This window comes from Anopheles gambiae, chromosome 3 (assembly GCF_943734735.2).
Source record: "Anopheles gambiae chromosome 3, idAnoGambNW_F1_1, whole genome shotgun sequence".
NCBI lineage: Eukaryota > Metazoa > Arthropoda > Insecta > Diptera > Culicidae > Anopheles > Anopheles gambiae.
Window position 1 is genome coordinate 2,290,399 of NC_064602.1, and position 22,876 is coordinate 2,313,274.

General features: G+C 44.6%; 2 protein-coding genes across 2 annotated transcripts in view; both read left to right on the forward strand.

Moving 5' to 3' along the window:
- The window catches only part of LOC133392789 (uncharacterized), a 36,239-nt gene extending 22,800 nt beyond the window's left edge, over positions 1-13,439 (forward strand). The window contains exons 6-7 of the mRNA XM_061654199.1: positions 4,372-5,443; positions 7,473-13,439. Of these exons, the coding sequence (XP_061510183.1) occupies positions 4,372-5,443; positions 7,473-7,711 (1,311 nt within the window). The 3' untranslated portion in view covers positions 7,712-13,439. The remainder of the gene's footprint in view (positions 1-4,371; positions 5,444-7,472) is intronic.
- The window catches only part of LOC1278098 (myosin-11), a 109,390-nt gene that overhangs the window by 62,715 nt on the left and 23,799 nt on the right, over positions 1-22,876 (forward strand). The window lies entirely within an intron of this gene.

Here is a 22,876-nt window from a genome sequence, read left to right on the forward strand (position 1 = left end):
AGCTTGCACATCATCTACATGCCGCGTTTGGGCCTTCGTTTGATGTGTCCATGACGAGTGGGGCTACATTTCGTGTTGCTGAAGCCCCTTTCGCACGAAACCATACATAAAAGACCCACATAACCGCCGTCAAATGTTCGTTCCTCATTTCCTAAAGGCATTTATATCACTCCGGAAATGAAGAAAAGACTGATAAGAATGCTATCCCTTCACAGATATAGGAATTCTATTCAGAGCACGAGGCTTTTTCGGGAGTTTGATGTACGATGAATATATTCTCCATTCCATGGATCCATTTTTCTGCGCTTCCGGCAAAGGTGACAGCTGTCAAACCCAGTCGGAAAAAGTAAAAACATAAACACTTACCCCGTGCACTAACTGGTGAAGAGAGCGCAGAGTGTTGATCCTCCAAATCTAGATTCACATGTAACCAGGAAGTAGAGCTATGTGGACTGACATGGGACGAGTTATTTATCTGGAAAAGCGAACGCAAAACGACGTAACAAAACTTTATCGCTTTGGAAAGCGAAAAAGATCCAAAAAAGCGATCCACTTTCCTTTTTTTACGTCCCGCGATCAAAACCTCGCACGGTTCTCTCGTTCTCCCTCCCTGTCATGAGTGAATGTCGTCGATGGCTACTTCCGGTCATAAATTATTGGACAGCTTATCCGACCGACTTCAGACCATCGTCCGTTCGTTCGATTGCAAAACCCAAGGAATCCCGGAGAGCTCCGTCCCGGCATAGACAAAATTTATTGACCATACCATTTTGCGGCCATGGTTTCGGAGTATTATTTATGGAATGTCCCGTGTTTCTCCCATGAACAGCGTACAGAGGAAAGGAAATTGCAAATTCTTGTTTTGCTCCAAGATCCAAGAGCGTGCTAAGCACAGAAGAGCGATTTGTGGAGGAAAGGTTTATTGGAGTTGGAGTTCCAAGACTAAGAAGGATTCAATTCAGGAACACTTACCTATGGTGAGCGGTGAGAGAGGGTTGTGAGAGGATTCTCGAGGAAGTTTTCGGCATGATGAGGGAGGGAATTCCGTTTGCAAATTGGCACTCCATTTTCACGCCCCAGCTGGCCGTAGTTGTTGCATTCCGATAGTATCGGTCGAATTGTTTCCATTCTCTGGGTTTCCCCGTCCAAAGAGGAGAGTATGGGAATTTTGGGGGATTTCGAGGCATTTTGGGACAGTCTAGATTTATTGATTTTAGGTAAAGGTAGCCATAGTAGGGGAATAGGTTTTATCTGCTTTCCCTTGTCTTTGTTGGCTGATAATAAATTATTTATTTCCCAAATAAACAGTTTTTTGGAAATGTTTGGAGCTTGGCTCATCCATCATGGGCTTTACCAGCATCGCTTAGAAAGTTTTTTAATCAATGCAGATTATGTTTAGTTCTGTGTTGAGGTTTCACTCTTCCACGTATTTAAGCACCGAGCAAACAAAAACAGGTATGGCTGAAAACTAACAGCCAACGGACGTGTCTGTGGTTCTTCATTTCAATGGTTTGCACAACTTTCACCCCAAAATGCATCATGCAATCAGGTCAAACATGCACACAAGAGATAAAGATAAGAAACTGTGAACATGATAGTGCAAAGAGCACACACTACACCGTCTGGGATGCAAAAAATCTGCAGCCCGTTTTGTATGTGCCCTTTTGCATTCCATTTAAATGCTTTTGAATAATATCTCGCAGCAATGGGAGCTGCTTTGTCGCCGTTAATGGAATTTTTAATGTCCTTCCACTGTTTTTAATCGAAAAGGTAACACATACTTTTCAATCCTTCCCAGGGATGTATGTGGTCATAGAACATAGTAAAGGAGATTCTTTCATGCGAGTTTTTAATACTTCTCGTATGAAATTGTTTAAATCGTCTGAGAAGCATTTCTGATAGGGCGCAATTGAAACATTTTCAGCAGCGACTTTAAAATTGCTTACGGTAGTCCATTTCCTAGAATGATAATTTCCTCCGATGTTTGATTCCAAGCCTAACCAAACTCATCAACTCATGTGCATTAATTTCTCCGAAAAACAAGCTACTCATAGTACTACCTTCACTCCTGGAAATTGCTAACCTAAAACCACAACGATGCTTGTTCAGCACCGTAAACAATGATCCAACTGCATTGTGCTGTGCATTCGATTTCCTAGACCTAGCCCACGGCTGATTATTTCACATCACCAACACCCCATTCTGAGTGATGAACGTCCTTCCGGTGTGTGGAGAACGATTTCAGCGGACTTACCACAACTCACCAGCCTTCCTTCCTATCATACACAATTGCTCTTCTCAACCGAATTTCTCGACTTGCCATGTTCATCATCTCACCCCGGCTGGCTGGAGGTTAATATTTGTTTCATGCGATTTTTATTGAATGTCATAAAATGCACTCACACCAAGCTACGAAATATTACCAGCGGGGAAGGGAACATAAAACAACACCCCAGGAAGGAGAATAACAACACAAAACGAACACAATTGTTACGGCTTTGCAATCACAATTTGTGATCCGTGCTCACTTTTGTCCGTTCGAAATAAAAACAGAGCTCAAGAAAACGGTTCCAGAACACGGGACTATAAGTTTCTTCAATTTTATCGATACAAAAGACTGGTCTCGTTTCGAACAGCTGTACTAAAATGGGCTTAGCACTGACCGGATGTACTTGAAACGTGACCTTGGAGAACCGGTAGATTGAAATTGCAAAGCACACCAGAAAGACTGAACGAAACAAATGAAGGTGAACAATTTATTCTTTGCTTTAATCAGTATATTCTAACAAAAACACAAAAATGTCCAAGTTGAATATGACTTGGTAAGGGAAAAGCAGTGATAATCATGTTTCATTCCTATGCAGACACAGCAAACAGGATGAAAGCAGTGCTTCATTAGAATAATTGATCGGTTCGTTTGAGCAGATTGATGAAAGCGTTGTAAATAAACTTCACTGCTGAGCAGCCTTTCTAAGCTTATTAATAACAACGAAAGTGAAACTGAAAAGATCAAAGGAGGAAAATTAATTCCAACCATAGACGTGATGAAGCAACACAGCTGGGTATTCTGGTTTTCCTAGTGCCCTAGCCAATTGATGATCTTCTGCTGTCCTTTTAGTTGCGATTTTTGCCTCTTTTTTTGGGCCATATTTTAATTTTCTAGCTTGCCAAATTCTCGACTTTTTGCTTCTTCATTATCCTTTCTACGAGAGATTTACCATTTTTCTTCGTCAGCAATCAGACGCAAATTTTATCTTTAAACAAAGCCAAAAGCGAGCTAAAAAGTTCAACAGTACAAAAAATACACATGCAAATAGAAAAGCTTGTTAACCATCCATTTCGCCTAAAAACAACGGAAGCAACTCGAAAAGCGAGGAAATTATAACACAGGAAAAAGCACTACGGACGTGAAAAATGACGAACGAGACAAGCGCATGCTTTTGGTTCATGGAAATGGTGCAAATGGTGGTACAGAGAGGCAGGAACAGGACCGGAAAAAAGAACCGCGAAAAAGACAAACCATTACAAGAGCTGGAAAGAGCCGGTGGAACATGGAACATGGTTCGGCCTACCAGGTTCGTACCGTTTCATTTCCCCTTGCACGGAAAGGCATTTATTCTCTTCATTTCCATTACGGCCCAGCGTCATAAATATCCGCTCCATCTGGCGTAGTCAGATCATTTCTCTGCTGCCATTGCAAAGGCTCCGAGAGGCAGCGTGATCCATGCTGTTGTTGTGCTTTTCCGGTCTGTTTTGCGGTTTTTCCTTACGACCGGGACGACATTACCATTAGTTGCATCTCCGGTCTTTGGGAATCGTGGTTTCGGTGCAGGGAAGTGCTCGAACTCGGTGGAAGATGCGATACAGATGCGTTAAATGTGCCCCAGTTTGTCATCCTCTGTTTCGAGAAGCTTTGCATCAACAGCTGCAACTACACGCTGGGAAGCTGGCTGGGAAGCTGACTGTTGCAGAAGGGATTAACGAGAAAAATGAGTTCCCTTCACTCCCGAAGTCATTTATTACGTGATTAAGGAATTGTTCTATGTCCTTATTTTAGAAGGCAGAAATACATTGCACTAATAACCTGCATCCTAAATGCATTTCCGTAGTATTTTGTTTAATGGAAAACGCGAAATTGCATGTCTATAATAAACTCATTATAAGAGAGACGGATAGTAGTGGACCTGCTTGGAACTCACAGCGGAAAATCAAACGATTCTACATGAACGATGCTCCGTACAGTCAAGCTCTATTCCAACCACTCCATCGTTCATGTTCACAATCCAATATCAGTTATGCAAAGAATTTGTTGTGTTTGTTCAGCAACATCATATGAAAGCTCGACCATTCTCTCTCTCTTCTCTTTTGCAGGACGACTCGTACAGTGAAGACATGATACCACCTCCCCCTCCACCACTACTCAACCGACGCCCTTCCTACGGATACGGCTGTGTGGTGCAGCAACCTGTTGCATCCGGACCGGAACCGACACACGCAGACCAGCAGCCGATGTACGATCCGACCGCCCAGCCCCCCATACCACCCGCCAACGTCGACGTGTACGGTCGTGAAGTGGACGGACTGATTGGAACTATGAATCAGCCGGATCTCTTCAACTTTGCCTCCAACACAAACGGCTCGTTGAGTGGGACACTAAAGTCAACATTGAAATCCGCCAAATCGTCGACAAACGGTAAAACAACTTCCGGCTCATTGCCCATGCCCGCCGATGGCAAGTCGAAGCTGAACGACCCACTTCCCGTTATGATGGTGGACCTGATGAACGGTAACGGAACGGTCGCGCCACCGCTTCCGAATGGAACTGACCCGACCGGCACGAAGCCATATCCGCCTTACTATTTCGATGATAATTATCTGCATCACCACTACTACTACCGGAATGGGGAGACCGGTGCGGATGTGCCACTGAAGGACGCTGGGCTGGATGCAGCGGGGCAGATGTATCTCTACCATCAGCACCATCACCATCCGGACGCGGTCCCCGCTGGCTACATTACCAACTACGATGCGCTGAATCTTCCCGCGAAGTACAACACCATCGGAGCGAATGGAGATTTACCACTGGCGGGACACTTTTCCGGGCTGGCGGGAGGCGGTGTCGGTCATCATGCAAGTTCCTGCAACATCAATCAGTACTCGGGCTCGACCAAAAGCAACCTCATCGCTTCGCACAACCATCACTTCTCCAACTCGATCAGCAACTTCAACTTTAATCCCTCGCAGTACTTTGGTTCGGCGCTGGACCCTCCACCCGGGACGACCATCATTCCTGGCGGCGTGATGGGAGGGGTGATGGGTGGTGGTGATGGGTTTCCTTCGTCCTGCAGCCTTAACGGAACGCCCAACAAACAGCAGCCGCATCCGTGGAAACATCGCCAGTGTCCGAGTCGAGGTTCGAGCAGTACCGGTTCCGGATCATCAAGTAAGTATGAGGTTGGTTGGAGGACCTTAGGACCTGTTCGAGAGTTGTCTTTGGAAGTTAAGTTAATGCTACTCAGAATTCAATCACGTAGCTATCTCAGGACATTAACCATATTTTCTGGCTTAAGCGCCCAAATTCCCAAATTTCAACCAAAAATCACAAGTGCCTTACAAACAGAAAATACCCGAGTACCCAAATGATCCTCGAAAGATTACGTTGTTAAACTATTTCCAACCACGGTATGTAGGTTGCGGTCTCCCGGACGCCATGCTCCCGCCGGAATGATTTGGGGTTTGAGGTTAGACCATCATTAATATCCGGTAAACCTAACGCTCCACCACTAACGAACGTTCCGAAATCAACAACTTTGCGTTTGCATTTCAATAGTTGCTGTGCTCAACTATTTCGCCAGCTTTGCACCGTGATTCACACCAACGCACCAATGTTTTGGTCGTGCGCCAACCGAGCATAACTATAATGGCTTTGCAATCTAAGGCGCCAACCCTCAACCACAATAAGGTTCGTCGAAAGAGGAGATGAATGAGGTGTTGGTGGGAGAGTGGAGCAAATTTAAATTTCTAATAAATTATTCATCATGCAGAGAAGACAAACACAGGCCACTCTCTGCGTGGAAATAACACAACATAACCTCGCACACTTCCTGTGACGGTGCGCCACTGAGTGTTGTTCCATGTCGGATGGAATTCACGAGCGGCGAGGGACGACGATGTTTAACATTTATCTCCGTCAATGAGCTCTACCGAAAAGCAGGAAGTTGAACAAACGCACTCCCGTACCTTTGTATACTGCTAATGAATGTACTACACTTCCCGAGGTCCAAGGGTCCAGAGATTGGGTAAATCTGTTGCCTGGAATAACCCTGGCATTACTGAGAATGTTTCAGTAAAGTCCACTACACCAATCCCAAACCCGGACTAAAGGCACTCGTCCAACACAATCCTACAAAAACAAACCCAAAGTCTGAACGGATAAACGGCGCTCGTCCTAGGCCGGCAAAAAGTGTGTAAGATTAAGTTGAAGCGAAGCCTGATGCTGGAATGGTTGCGATCGTGAACGTCAAAAGGACGCAAATTAACATCGTTGCAATTTAGTTTCCAAGCACTCCACACTCTTCAGCACTCTCTGCCTCTTGAAAGTTTTCCCTTGGACATCACCACTTCACTTCATCCTTGGAGTTAGAACACTTTGTGCAACAAATAAATGCTAATCAGCAGTGGTGTGATGGTGCAGAAGGAGGCTAGCGACTCGCTCCATCTCACTGGCCGGAAATGGGCGATGACAGCACGACATGACCGTCGCACAGCATGGTACCACTAGGGACGGGGCGATTGCATTTTATCTTGCCTTTAGTGGGCTTCCTTCTTGCGCGTAATGGGTTCCCTGCCAGTCCCCAGATCGTCAGCTGGGAGCAAACGATAATTCCTCGAACAAACAAAAACAGCGCATTTTAACAGAGCAAAGTGCCCACACCACGGGAAATGTGCTTCTTTCTTACACCCAAAGGAAGAAATTCCTCTGCAAACAAACGGGATAAAATGATTTAATTGCATTTCGTTAAGTGACAATGTATTTTTAGTGCAAGTAAACATAGTGCATCGTTTGGAGGCATGAATCGTGATACTGAGAATCCACTCACTGCGTTCCACCAACGTCAACTTGTGCATTAAGCACGATGAGGATGATATGCAAACGAGGATCATGTCATGTTTTACTATTTCTCACAGCTGCATCTGATATACCTCCCTTTCATGAAGTTGTATGTCTTTAATACCAAGAAAAAATAATGACAGTCCTGGTTGGAGTCACGTTAAATAACCTCCTGGACAGCGTCTCAACACACAGCGTCTTAACAAACAGCGTCATCAATCATGTCTTGCGAGGGATTTCCAATGGCCATGTTCCACTTTTTCTTATTCATAAAAGTAATCTTTCCACTCTAGTGTTATTGTTAGAATAGAGAAACTAATCAAACACCATTTGCACCATTCGCCCGTCCATCCGCTTCCAGAGTGGGATCTTCCTTCGAGACAGTGGCTAGCGGTGACCTCCATACTTCTGATTGCCGGAGCAGCCGGAGTAGCCGTCCCACTCGCGCTCAAGGTTTCGTCCGGTGCGCCCCTCGAGGAGGGGATGCAGGTCGCTACCCAGCTGCTCGACACAGTGCCTTTAATCGATGGTCACAACGATCTACCGTGGAACATACGGAAATTCCTTCACAATCAGCTAAACGATTTTCGGCAAGTATAAACTTTCTCTGCCTCGTGTCACAGAGTATGTCCAATTAGTAACTTTTTCAATTTAGTTCAACTCCGTGGAAGAGACATCTCCTTCGTGTGCATACGTGTCCTGGTTGAACTGCGGTTGAACGATGTTGTCCTAGAATCCAAGATTTCTGTCGGTTATCTAGATTTGCAAACAACTAAAGCTCAGGTCACTTTTGTCCTACTCATTTCTATCTGTTTGTTATATGGCCCAGTTTTCCATTCGTTTACTTTCAATCGATTTTCTTGCAAAGTTTTATAAGTATCTCCGTAGTCCTTCCGCATCCGTATCTCTTGGAACGCTTCGCCCTGTCTTCAAATTACACGTAAAATGGAGCAAAGATTCAAATTGCAATCTTCATAAATCCTTTATCATAAGTTACCGTAGCATAGTCCTATTCTCTATAACAAGTTTGCTATTTTTTATGGCGTACTCATTTTTTTTTTCTCCATTACTATTGACTTCAGATACCTAGCGTACGTATTTCTTGTACCGAATTTATAGAAGCAATAACTTATCACACCCCAGCCATCGCCGATCGTAAAAGGAGAGAAAATGTTAAACCCATTAACACGACCATGTACGCGAAGGGCACACTGTTGATTGAAAAATAATGTAAATTAATCTCTCTCGCCCGCGCTAAGAAGCTTATCAGAAGCACGGCTGCTCGGGCCAACGCCCTGAGCCCGCCCGCCCAGAGCCCGACAAAAGGTGCAAGAATGGCGAAGAAAGATAAAAATCAAAGTGAAAAAAGGGCACGCTGTTGTAAACGAAATTGGAAAAATACGCTCCTGTGCGTTGCCCTACCTTTTTTTTTTTGCAATGGGTTAAAGCAATGCAAATTACCTTGCTCCGCAACAGCGCCAAACCGCTCGACCGATCAGCCGGAAGTGCCCGGCACACCGCTGCTCCGGTTGATGAGAAGCAGTTTTATTGAACTTCTTCGACCGCCTTTTTTACCGCTTTCTTGCTGATGGCTTTGGTGGCACCAGAGAGTGGAAGGTGCGCGCACAGCTTTCGAATCACTTTCCACTTCAACGCTTCATAGCGCCATGGCACTCGGGGCAGCACCCGCGGAGGGTGGAGAGTGGATCCGTCGGTTTCAATGTTTCAAAGCGAGGCAATATTAATTTACTCTCCATCGATTCGTTAAAAGAATTCCCCATCCCCCCCAATCATTGTGAAATTCCCGTACCGTGGAACGTGCCGAAGGCTGTGCGTACCAGGATTGCATTCAATTAATTGGATAACGTTAACCTTTTTGCCTGGGAAATGAGATAGCAGATCCGGTGACCAAGGGGGCCTTCGCTGGAATTCGTAAAAGAACAAACAAAATTGCTGTCCCCCTTTTTCGGACCTTCGTGCTCGAGCGATAAAATATACAATTTATGTACCGATTACCGAGTTGCAGGTAGCGAGTTAGAGGTAGAGCTTTTGTTAAAGTAATACAATAATGAGAAATCGGATCTTCATTGCCACTATGACGGAACCTACAGTTTATCTCCATTAGTTTTGCTACCATGCCACAGACTGTGCTACAATAGACATTGGACATCAATCAATCCCGATTACTTTCATTTACGGCTAAATGTGCTAATCAAGTACCTGTTTCTAATCCACCTAATGCACCGACTGACTACAAGACAAACAATAAGATGTCCATTGGTCTGATCGAAACGATTATCGCATCAGGACGCAATAGCGTCGCCGTAGTCGCATGATAACGAATTAATTGATGTTAAGTGCTGGACGACAATGCCCGAGAGCGATAAAAGGATTTAATGGACGTTTGCATTGCGACTGCTGATCGCTGATGTAAAGCTAATCGAATGGTAAGTGCCGTTTATTTAGCTTAGGATGGAGACATTATTTGCTTCATTAATAAGTTCTTAAAATGCCACTTCGTTAAAAGCGATACAATATAAGAGTTTGACCTTCGTTTAAGCTTATCCATGTGTCAGGTTCTTTGAGCACATTCGTTGAATAAGATGTAAAGTAACAAAACACTAATGTCATTTACAATATTGCATACCTTAATCATCTAAACCTATTACTGAAATAGATTCCATTTTAATCAGGATTTACATCGCTCCGAAAGCGTATAACGTTGACATTAATTTATTTGTGCCTTTCTTGTTATCTCTCTCTCTCTCTCTCCCGCGTGACCCATTCAACTATGTTCATTAATAGGTGTTGAAGGTGGAGGCCCTCTGAGTACACAGTATATAATGTGTTCTCCTCCACCCGGTCCAAAACCTTGTGGTACGATTCGATCAATGCGGATGCACCAAAGTATGACGTGCGGTCGACGGTGGACTTCACGGTTCACGGCAAGGTAATGGTCTATCATTTTCCAAAATTTGTCCCCCCACGACGCAAAGGGCCCTTCAAAATAGAATTTCATTATCACGCCAACTCTTTGAACGGTTGCAAAATATAATGCTCCCCGATGAATCGAATCTACCCGCGAGCGAGCTTCTTTCTAATCTGCTGCACACCTTCAATCGTTATGCCATAATTACAGTCCAAGCGCTCCACGGGGACCATAAAAGATAATTAAGAGATTACTCACGGTTGGCCGGAATGGATGGACGGCCACGTCCTTCTGGCGACTGCTGCATGTGATGTGCTCGCTCGTGTGACCATCGAAGAGTTAAACACCCGCATTTTCCAAAATTGCGAAAGGATGGCCAGTGGCATCGAACGTAGTATCAGCAGCAGCAGCAGCAGGGAGTCATTGTGGTTCCATCGGTTGGGCCAAACCTTGGAATGGGAAGCTAAATTCACTTATGCACTTTCCACTGGAACTGGCAATAGAGTGTCCTTTTGTGGTGTAACCATCAAAGCTTGTTGATATGGGTCTACCCACCTGCCTTTCGTTCTGGTCTATGCACTTCGATGATATAGATGCTCCTAAGTACCATGCACTATGATTTTAATGCACAGAGAATAGATTACATTTTTCATTCCAATTGCACAAAATCTGTGATTACCGAAGCGATATGAAAGAAAAGTGCATTAAGCTTTAAAAGCTTTAAGGAGAGACCTTTCAAATTCCTTCAATTGACCGATCTCACCAATGAAACAAAGTGCATATCATTATGTTGTACGTACTAATTGCACTTCAATCGTCACCAACTTCAAACACAAACTAGTTCTAAATGCACGAACACAAATAATATGTCTCGTGCCTTCCCCAAATTTGATAATTGTTAGCTAAAAGGCAATCAAAACCATCAAGCAACTATCTAATTTGCATCAGCAATCAATTTGTTGCGTCCTCCGAAACACTAAGTGCTACGAAGCTCGACGAAGCATACTTCATTCCATCCCATACTACCCCGCCGATTTAATCACACTTCTGACGACCTTTCCGTTGTGCCACAGCGTGCCACAAACACCAGGACACTTTTGAATAATACCGCAAACTTAACTGGTTAATAGATAGCATCGTTTTGCAGAACCAGCGGTAGTCTCCCTTTCCGCCAGTGCTGGTGTTCTTCCGTTCCCTGCTCTCCGTGTAGCGCGTCTGCGTAACTCAGAAAGGGTTGGAGTAGTAATGAAAATGTATTCAACATCCTTCATTGCTTCATACCGTTCCGGCCGGACCGATGTTCTGTACACGCATCCCTCCCTCGATCATTCAATCCCACGGGAATGGCTGCAATAATAGAAGACAAGGACACAATCCTAGTCTTGATTGCTGGGGAGAGAGTTGGCGCAAAAGCACCGACAAATTGGGGATCTTGTTTCTGTTGAATTCTGTTCCCTTGATTCCTCTTCCCCTGCTTTTTGTTGGTTTAATGAGGGGTTAGAAATAGGCCAAAGGGACAAATTAAATATTATTGTTTAATTTCTTTTCAGCCAAACATGCGCCATCTTTTGATCGAAAGGATTTCGCAAAGACCTCATTGCTCTATTGCTCACAAAGCTTACACTGTAGCTGTGATTTACGCGATGAAGCAGACAAGATACGTTAAAGCACATCCGTCCAAAACTTTCCAGACAAATGCCTCAATAAGCTACACATTTATCGGCCCATATTATTCCAATCCAACTTCATCCATCTTGTTTGCCCGACCTTTGATGACTTCTTACATCTCAGCTTTCGGGCAACGAGAAGCATACGCTCGGGATGTCATTCGTTCTGTCCTACCGAACCGTTCTGCCCTAAACGCCACGAGCGAAGAAGGTTAAACCAGGCCAACCATCTGCAGTCCTCGCTGCTTTTGCCGTACACCGAAAGCCGTATCACAAAAATCCCACAAAAACTAACTATCCGCACGACCGCAGATGCCCGTACGGCATCCGGATTTGACAATAAAAATTTCGAGAAAGAGAGTTCTGACAGAGAAAGAGAGTGTGGTAAGGGTGGCGCAGTGAGACCTCAACGAAAGCAGCAGAAATTGCTATATTGGTATCTGCAACGTGGAAAGGAAAGGCTCCCACAAATTGCTGCGGATGGACTGGACGTAACTTTTGCCTTTGCTTTTGAGACACATTTTGGGCACATTTGGACGTACTGCATAACTGGCTGCTTATATTAGGTCTTTCTCCATGTCTTATTAGAGTTACTATTTCATTTCAAAATTTCAATTTTAATTGCCTAATTTTCTCATATATTTAAGCTCTCCATTAAAGTTGCACATTCAAAGATGGAACTCACAGCACGGTTCCTCGCTATCAGACGACATTTCAAAGTATTCCCGACCCCGAAGCATATGTTTCCCGCTAATTTGATTGTTTTTAATTTTACAAAACACACGCTTTTACACATTAATTTCACATTTCTCGACACACTTTCGTATCGTTTGCCCATCGTGCCCCCATAGCGACACGTGTTCTTTGAATTAAATAAACAGGGAATTCTTCGAAAACGCGGTGCGAATGCAAATTGCATACAAATGCGCAGAAAACAATTTGTATTGATTGTTAGCTAGAGCAACGGGTTTTCCGGTAGGCGCACGACATACTTTTATTTCGCAGCGATACAGCGCTACACTGTGCATGTGTAATTAACATATGTTTCCCTCTATCCGCGTTTTCCAGCTCCGGGAACAAATGTTTAATCATTTTTGCACAACTCCAACATACGCTTGAAAGGAACGCGAATCAGAAGCCAGAGAACGGGATCAAATACTATCCTTGGAACCGGTTCCGTGAATGTTAGGTAACCTACTTAACCTCTCACCTCGTGGAATTGTGAGCTGTGTGAAATGGAACAGTCTTTTTTTTTCATTAAAATTATGTCACTTCCACGCAGTTATTTCGCGGTATGTCGCAATTTGTATTACCTTTGCGTTTCCACTTTTCCTGAAAAGCTTAAAACACAAATCAGCGTAGAAAACCTCACCGTACAAATGGACACGGGCACGTGTAGAGAGTCCTTGAGCTAGGAAGATGCAAAGTAAAGCGGCTGAACACGTCCACACTACCACTGTCCACTGTGTCTAGTGTCTAGGACTTCCAGGCTTAGTACATAGCAGGCCTTGTCGTGTCAGCTCTGTGGTCATGGTGAGAAAGTACCATAATGTTTCATGGCTTACTGGGAGAACAAAAACAAAACCTTACTCTGCACACCAAAAACTCATCGTCGGTGTGTCGGTGTCGTTCCCACTTCGCTTCCGGAATGCAGTCCAGTTTGCCATAAATTCCCATTTGTATTCCAATTTAAAGTTGATAACGTTCGCTATCCTTTTCTTTGTCTGTTAACCCCCCCCCCCCCCCCCCCCCCCCCCCACACAGGCACATGTGCGCTGCAAAGCACAGAGCGATTGTTCGCGAAAAATGAAACCAGTTTCAGTGACAGTTTTCGGTCTGGATGATCTGCACTGTCAAAAAATGAGTGACGAAAATCGTGTCCCCGGCGATATGATCCGTTCCCAAAGAGCGGTAAGTAAGCGGATTTTGGGCAGCATTTACTACCCTCTTTTTTGTCTTTCTTCCCTTTCCATCAGCACCACCGATTCAACGGTCGTCATCGCGCTGTGTCCCTATCGATTGATTGAAGCTTGGCTTCGAATATGTGATCCATCATGCTGTTCGTTTCGGTCGCATTCTCCGCCGGTTGAAAGTTCCATCATCATCCATTGGTAAACGAGGCGCCAATACGTGAAACCCCTGAACTACACCATAAATGAACCACATAAAAGGGAAGCTCACCTTTCGCGCGATGCTATCGTGCTATCGGATCCGTTTCCATAGAATAGTGAACATTCCCGAGAGTTTCATCCTAGAAAAGTCGCCTATTGATGGTTTAGCCGACAGTTTCATCAATTGTGCTCCCATCGGAAGTCGGAAATCGGATCCGGCGACATAATCCACAGATCAGGCAGACAAATCTGGTTTTGTTAAAACCCGAAATCGGATTGTAATTTAGCTCCTGTTTGAAAACTAGAACAATGCAGTGCATTAGTGAATTGTTTCCTGTAAAGTGTGAAGCTGTAAAGCTTTGTGAAGTGTTAGTTTTGTGTTGAAGAGATAAGGTAAGTAAACTAAAACCATGTAACTCAATTGAAAGAGTGAAATAAATGGAGTAAATCATACATTTGAGCATACAAATATCCGTTACCTGTTTATAAATATCACACTAAACAGCAACAAGAATTGCAGGTAGGTAAGGTTAAGCTTTAAAGCTTTTACATTTCTACGAAAGAAACAAAAAGCACCAGAGCGAAATACGATAATAATCCGTTTTTAAGCTTGCCTTTAACTTTAAACCTTTTCACCACATGGTTCCAGGAAAATGTCACAAAAAATAAGTAAACAGAGCAAATACGTCCTTGTGCTTTCTCCTTTTCCGGTTCCGCCACTAAGCTAGCGAAGCTTTCGTCTGTCTAAATACAATTAAATTAAGCACAACACCTGTTGGCGGTTTATCTTCCACCCGTTATGCTTATTATGCTTAACCATCTATCACTGAGAAGGTCGTCCACTGAAGGGAATGTACTTTTTTTTCGACCACATTTCGCTAAGCTCACTCCTGTTGCCATCCGCAGCCTTTTTCGCGTGGTTACTCTCCATGGGCATGTACCAAGAATCGTGCCCCACTGGAGAGATGATGGTTCAAGGATATTTTTCTGCAACCAGCTGCCCCTAGAGAGAAAGAGAGAGCGTGCCAGAGGAAACACAAAATTGTCACAAATGGTTCCACTGGCCAATTACAGCATGCTTGGAAAAGCTATTTTCCCTTTAGCGGAATTCCTCAAACCCCACAAAGCAAGATGAACTCGGGGGACGAACGTTGTACGCCTCTTTCTCCCTTTACTGTCGATAGTCCCGGAGACGCCTGGATAGCATCTTTGACTCAGAAACAAAACCCAAACCTAGGCAATATGTTTTGCCCATCAGGCACAACGCGCCCGAAAGCAGAAGGCCCGAAAAATGAAGCGAAAAACTTTCGCCCCCAAAACTGGTCAAACCAATTCGCAGAAAGCTATCACAAACAGGCGCCCCCAGAATGCGATGGTTTAATTATGGTGTTATTTTTAATTAAAACCCCATGCCCAGGCCTAAAGGGTTGGCCCTCATTTCTGGGGAGCGTCACTGTAAATGGCAGCTGGGAAAAATGTTTCGTAGCCTACTACTACTAGTACTACTACTGCTACTACTTCACAAAAAGCCTACCCCGTTCATGAAAGCTTTCCCGCAGAAAGCCGAAGGGTCACTTTGAGAGACGATAAATTCCCTCTTCTGCATCGGATCGGCCAGGGCGCGCGGCACTAGGTGATAATTTGTTTTGCTAACTAAATTAAAAGCGGAATGTAGATTTATTCGAGACGCTATTAAATTATGAGCACGGACGGCATGGTAGAGCTTTTGTTCTAGCTACTGTGCTTGAACAGATAGGCTCTACTCTCTCCCTCGGGTCCCATTAATTGGACAAAGAATTATTCTTTCTTTTGAGGCAATTTGTTGGGCTTGGGGAAGCGTTCATTGGATTGATTAAGAAGGGGCTGAAACATTTGTTCCTTAGTTCGCTCTAAAATTGTCCTGAAATATTCACGGTTAACTTTTATAGCCGCAAAACCCTTCCTTCACACAATGTATCCCCTCTTGAAACAGAACATTCTTTTCAATGTCCTCTTTTTACGATTTCCATTTTCCGCATTAATGCTGCACTAAAGTTTGCTCTCTATTTTGCCACCGATACGGTTATGGGGTGTGTGTGTGTGTGTGTGTGCAACATGCTCATCGGATTTGCACTCCTTTGTCCCATCAGCTCGAGACAATGAAGTGCAACAAACTTTCCTGCAGGTGTAGCTTGTGCTCCTGGGATGTACCCATTGCTAGGAAAACATCCTAACATTTTAGCATCAACTTCATTTGACTTTTTCGAAACAAAGTTGCTGCATTTTGCTCGGTTTTCGGAAAAGTTTTCGTTCCAATTTCGGTTTAACTCTTCGCCTGTGCTTTTTTGTGTACTTGCATTTGCACTACATTTATGGACGCGAGATGCTAAAAATGGTGCTTTCTACGCTGTCATCCAAACCTGCAAACCTCCATTGCCGATCGATCGACTTACACTTACAGCTCAACGGTTGATCTCTAACCTACAGTGATTTTTATATTTACCAGCTCGTCTCTACCTCGACTTACCTCACAAAAAGTCGAGGTCCCAAAACCCGGAGCAAACATCCCGTAAAAACCCATTCGACGGGTTCTATCGTCACACTAAAATGACCGACCGTTCCCTTGTAGTAGGTTCAATTCACTGATCCCAGCTCCGTGTTTGCCAGTTCGTTATCCCTTTGCGTTGAACTGATTTGGCCTCATTTTTTCTTTTTTTTTTGTGTGGTGCACTGAACCGATTCGAACAACAACAATGTTGATGATGTGGAAAGCTCGTGCAAATACTCGTTGTTGGTAGAGCGTAAATGGTGCGCGTAGATGGAGATCGAAATCCATTTTGAGTTCTTTATTACAAATTCTTCTCGGAATGCTCGGACCAACCCAGAGAGCGCCGGTGAAGAGGTAAACAAACACAAGAAGAAGAAGAAAACACACACAGCAGCTTGAAGCTTGAGGATTATCGGGACAGAAGGTGGATATTTTCTGCTGTCCCCGAATGGAATGTAGAATGGTGCAGGGGAAGTGTGAAGGGAGTAAATAAATATTCAAATAACCTCAGCCACACCTTGCCATACCATTGTCAGGGTGTGCTTCTTTCTCCGAGACCGAGACCGAGGATTTGGTACCGAAGGTGCTTGTGTCAATAATCATTGGCAGGTTCAAGCTGCTGCTGGCTGTAGGCTGTTTGGCTGTTGGTGTGGCTTAGGAAAATCAGTACACCAATTTGTCACCTGGCCGCATGCCTCCGTGGCCTAATTTAATTTCAACTTTTGCATTCTCAAATGTAACCAATGCGATGCTTGAGCGAACAAGTGTTGCATATTGTGGGGTTTTTTTTTGGAAAAGAAAATAGTCTTTGTTAGGGGATTTATGTTCAAATTAAAACTGATATAACCTAAATGATCGAACGGTTTTGCTCGTCGCAAGCTTGACCAAGGAGGTCCCAAACAGCCCGAGGAGAAATAAACAGCAATTGTGGACAGAGTATTTGATTCTTTGCCTACTAACCAGTCCTTCCCGCAGGTTGCATCTAATCCAAAGGTTGGGAAGCCTATGCAGACGGAAGGGGGTGTTTGGCTTGGAGATCCAGGGGCTCTGTCCTATTTCGGATGTTGGAATTATACCTCTTAACTCCAAGAGCATCTACGTTTGAATCTATCTTTATTGAAAATATGGCCTACTTTTATACTAAATTTGTCCTTACACGTTTACCAGAATATCCGTTTGGACTGGATAATTCGTGTTTCCAGAAAGTTCTTATTTTGACGTGGAAGGATAAACAATGGTTACTAGGATTAGATTGGTGAAAAAATTAATTTAGAATCGCGTGTGTAACAATGCCCGTCATGGGTTCAAGCCCACAATGGACCGTCCCCCCGTAGCAAGGATTGACTATCCGGCTACGTGGTAATGCATTAAGTCTCGAAAACCTGCATAGGCCGGAATGTCCGTGTAGGACGTTACACCAAATAGAAGAAGAAGAAGCTTGACCAAGTATAATGATTCTTAAAACCATTCCCTTCTCTTCCCCACTTCCTCTTCTCCAGCACTTCAGCAGGATGTTTACAGCGCGAATTAACATGTAAATCTAATAAAGCTCCCTATTGCACATCACTGTGTTATGCTTGCAAATAATACACCAGCTTCATGTTCTGCTCAACTCCATGCTGCTGCTACTGAGGGAAGGGAGGGTCTCCTTTTCTCCACTTCAGCTTTGCCAACAATGCCACAAAGCACCAAGTTTGAGAAAAAACATGTAACACAATAATCCCAATCAGACACGGCCACAGTGTCAACTTTGACTCAAATTGACTTCGAAGCTGTCGAAGAAGTCACAGCAGTCGCCGTACAACGCCGCCATTGTCATACACCGTCTCGCATTGCGGTGTGTCGCTGCCCGCTCCTTCCTCCTTAGTTCAAGGATAATGTCCCGTTCGCCGAAAGCAAACCATTACGCCGAAAAGTTCACCGTCCAGCCGGAGAAGAGTGTTTGCAGAATTTGCTAGACGATTTCGAGTGCGAATCTTGCAACAAAGAGAAATGAAGCACGAAAAGGCAAGGTGCACAAAAGCCTCCCCCAAATACTTAAATTGTGCTTTGACACGGATGACCTGCCCCTCCCCCCCACCCCCCACACAACGCGAAGGCTCACCCCAAAAGCGAAAACCAAACATCAAAACCCGATCGAAGCCGTGCTTTCTGCACGATTGCACCCCAAAGGGAAGCTTCAATCATCCCTGACCGACGGATCCTTCGGAGATCTTTCGGAGTAGTAAAAAAAACACACATAAAAATAAGAAATAAAGTGTCTACAGTGTCTACAGAGCAACTTCAAAGGCAAGATTACCAGATCTGAGATCGTTGCTGGCAGTAGAAGCGTAGAGGTAGAGGAAACTTTCCTTTATAAACCATTCACGTTTATGATTAAACTAATTTTCCTACCGTTACCCGGTGCGCCGGTTCGAGTGCTCTGCATACAAGATTTTCCCTTGTTTCTTCTACTTCTTTGTTTTTTTTTTGCTACTGCTCTCCAAACACTTGAGACATCCCTGCTCAGACCTCTAAACCATCCACTGCGGGGAAACAACGAAGCTGTGTAAAGACATTTACTTGTGCGCACCAAAGCACAACGCCCGTCGCCCTGTTCGTCTGGATGATCCAGTTTGATAGTTGTTGTTGCTGTTGTTGCCCCCCCCCCCCCTCCCTCCCCCAACATTATGGGAGAAGGGGAGAGAGGAAACTTTTACCTTCCAGCCATCGTTTTTCATCGCTCAATCTCCCATCTTTAGCCGAGTTTTGCCACCCGGGAATGGTTCCGGCTGGACCAAAGTTCTAGCCGCTTCTTTCAGCCGCTCAGAAGTTCTGGTTTTCTTTTTATCTTTTTTTTGTGGCAAAAATTTGAACTTCGGTAATATCGTCGATTAAGAGTGGGCCAACTTGTGTCCATCTCATTTGCATGCTTCGCAGTACGCTGCCGCAACGCGCCGGCGAAGGTCAGGAAGCGGTAAAGCTCAACATGCCGTACCGTACCGGCCGAGCTTTTTCACCCAAACGTCACCTTAACACTCGCTTGTGAAGGGGAAAGCGGTTAAGGGAAAGTGTATTGATAGTTTGGTCCTCCCAAGAAAGTCTTGTACGAGGCAGATTATATGCGAGAGGCGAAAACCATTCCCTGTATACCTGCGCACTCGGCACCGCCACTGGCACAGGGCAAACAATTTGCATAGATTTTCCCCGTTTTCCTGCCACTTTGCTGCGCTTGTTATGTAGAGTATAGTTTGGGCGTAAAACACTAACCGCTATCGTGCTTTGGCCACGCAGCAAAACTAAACGAAAGTAATTTGTTTTACGCCAGAGTGTTGCTTTGGATTAGGTTCATTATGCAAGAAGGGGGAAAAAGGAAAAACTTTAATAATCCTACGATCGTTTTTAGAACACAGAGAGTTTCACAGAGAATAAATTAAGAAAAAATAGGTCTATTTTTGTCCTACGTGAATGATGGCTTCATTAGAGGCACCTCCACAGTGCCTAGCCAAGTGCCGGCAAGAGAGTGCTGACTTGACAACCTAATCTTTCCCCCCCCCCCCCTACCACGGCTGCGTGCTGAGACACCGAAATACTCCGCAAACATTAGGAAGTTGGGTGCAAATTCGGTAACTAAGTACACAGTACCGGAAAAAGACTTTTGACGTAATCATACAGATAATTTCGAATTAATTAAAACTTTTCCCTATGCCCTATCGCCCGGCTGCGTAGTGCGGAATACAGGGTTTCCCACGATTTATTGGTTGGTTCCCATCAATTTTTGGTGGGTTCCCATATTTTTTTGGTGCGTTCCCACGATTTTTTGGTCGTTTCCCAGAATTTTTTGGTCCAATTGTATTGATATCCAATCGGTAAATACCAATAAATTATGGGAACGAACCAAAAATCTATGGGATACGACCAAAAAATCGTGGGAACGCACCAAAAAATCATGGGAACTGACCAATAAATCGTGGGAAACCCTGTAAGCATCCTCTGTGCATAATGAGAGGCGTCCTTCACCCCCCCTCCGACCATCACCATTTCCACCGTGTTCCGAGTCATTCAGATGGAAAACTTCTCATTCGCTTCAAATCTCAAGCATTTCAACATACGCACACACACACACACATATGTGCGGATGGTTGAACAAACTTCCAAATAAAACGCAATAGATCTTCCCACACCTTCCTCATGCGCTGTACGAACCTTGAGGACGTGGTCCTGATCTCTCTCTCTCTCCCAGCTACTAATCTCGGTACAAAGCCATTTCCATCCTCCCATACACAGTCCTCCATTAGCGCAACGTTTTCTGCCCACGTGGCCCCCAGACCCAAAAGGGTAGAAGGAGAACGGAGTCATGCGGGGACAGCGAAAACTTCCTAATAAGCATTTACAAATGTAGAAATAACTAGAAAAGGCAGGTGAAAATTATGTGGCGAATGGATTGAGTGCATAAATCACTGCCTGGCTGCAGAACGGAAGAGGGACGCACAGCACGCGTCAGCAAGCAACCACCCCCCCCCCCCCCCCCCCATCTCGAGGTCCCAAACTTGGCGCATGATGGCGTGGCCAAAGTTTCCTGCTCCTGCACCGGGAAAGCATTGGAAAAGTGGGACAAATGGGAAGTTTTTGCTTCGCTTTTGCGAATGATAAATTGGAGTTTGAGGAGTTATTAGATGGAAGCATACACGTGCACACACGCACGCACGCACGCACGCACGATGATGATGATAATGATGGTACCATGGTTTGTGTAGTACTTAGTGGAGAAAGGCGCGAGAATGCGCGACATTCGAGATGCTGCAATAGAAGCCGAAAAGACTTGTTATTTGTCAATTTATTTATATCACATCCCATTGTTGAAGGAAGAGATTGTTTTTTGACATTGCTTTGCAGTTTTATGTTACTAAGAATAGATGCTTATTGACCTCTTTTTCTAATCCATTGCAAACTACCATATCCTCTAATGCTCTTATGCCACTCTAAATAGCTTCCACATCTACTGTTACTTATTACTTCCTGAAAATTAATCTCAACAGTCAATTATGCTGACTCGGCGCAAATTTCATCCTCACATACGCACACACACACACCCATATCCACCAAAGGCGGACTATCCCATTATTTGCATCCTACCTTCGAACGCGCTTCGACTAATAAGCGCAACACACTGCGCATTTATGCATCCCCCGGTTGTGTAGCAACCAAACATCTCGTCCTGTAATTGCGATAATGTATTACAATACCCACTGCACATCACAGCAAGCCTGGATCTTACGGTAATAGCACACTGTAGAACGGGGTATGTATGTGTGTGAGTAACATGTGTTGGTTGTTCGCGCAATACAACGGACACATCGGTGTCGGTGGTAAATTGCCGTACACGTGCGACACACAATTTCCACAATTTCCCCCGTTGCAGTTGAAGGATGCAAGGAGTTGCATTTCGCAGGAAGCGGAGCGAAATGAGACAAGTGAAATTTCAGCTATGCACGATATCAAGCAACACAATTGCATACAAGAAACTGCACTTTCATCATTTATTTCTGACGGGGACGGTTGTTTGGTTGGCAAAATGTGGCCGTGGATTTGCGCTCAATTCCTGTGCCAGGAGTATTGATGCTAATTGAATCACATGGCACATGAAAAGGTGTGTGTGTGCACTAGAGGATACGACACGAAAGTGGACAGAATGAAGTTGAGCATTGTATGGCATTGTATCGCAGTCGGTTCGAACAACGAGCAAAACTGCAGAGGAAACGAAGCATGAAACAATATTATAATGAGATTCATTTCCCTCTGTAATCGTTCTCAATTCTCACCCGCAGCTTTTGAGCAAGCCGAGCGAGGCATGCAAAGTGGATTAAACATTTACATCACAAAGCTTGCGGAACTAATCCAAAACCGAACGACGGGGCGCAAAAAGAAGCCGAGCTACAATATCAAATCACACCATTAATCTCATTCATTACCGCCATAAATCTGATTTGCGAGCGCGAAGAACTGTAAGCTCCAGGCGTACTGGAGGCTCCCGGCTCCCTGGCTCGGGCTTACTGGCTGGCTCACTCGCTGACTGACTGACTGACTGATGCCCTTCAGTTAGTAAATGTGAAATTTCAAACGACCATTCCCGCGTACAGCTTCAACCACGCTACATTATTTCACAGCCTAATGAATATCTAATGCCCAGCCGCGTGTCACCACAACGTCACGCAAGTTGTCAGGAGCTTTGCGAATGTGTCGGTACCACCTACGTGGTACCCGCCGATGGACCAGCGCAACGTGTCCACTGCCCAACATCACTTCCGGTAACTGGTTGGTCACCAGCGCGAATTGAAAGCATTTCAAGTGCACACACACACACACACACACACACACTTTGACTTCGATAATACCCCCCGTGTCCCTTCCCCCTGAAACCCCCATAGCATGCATTGCGGTCAGTAGTGTGGTTCGTGGTGCGCGCAGGATGCCCCGCGAGCCCCATGACGAATGGTGCATTATTTATTATTCATCAAAAAGTGGCTGAATGATGCAGATGCAAACCCATTT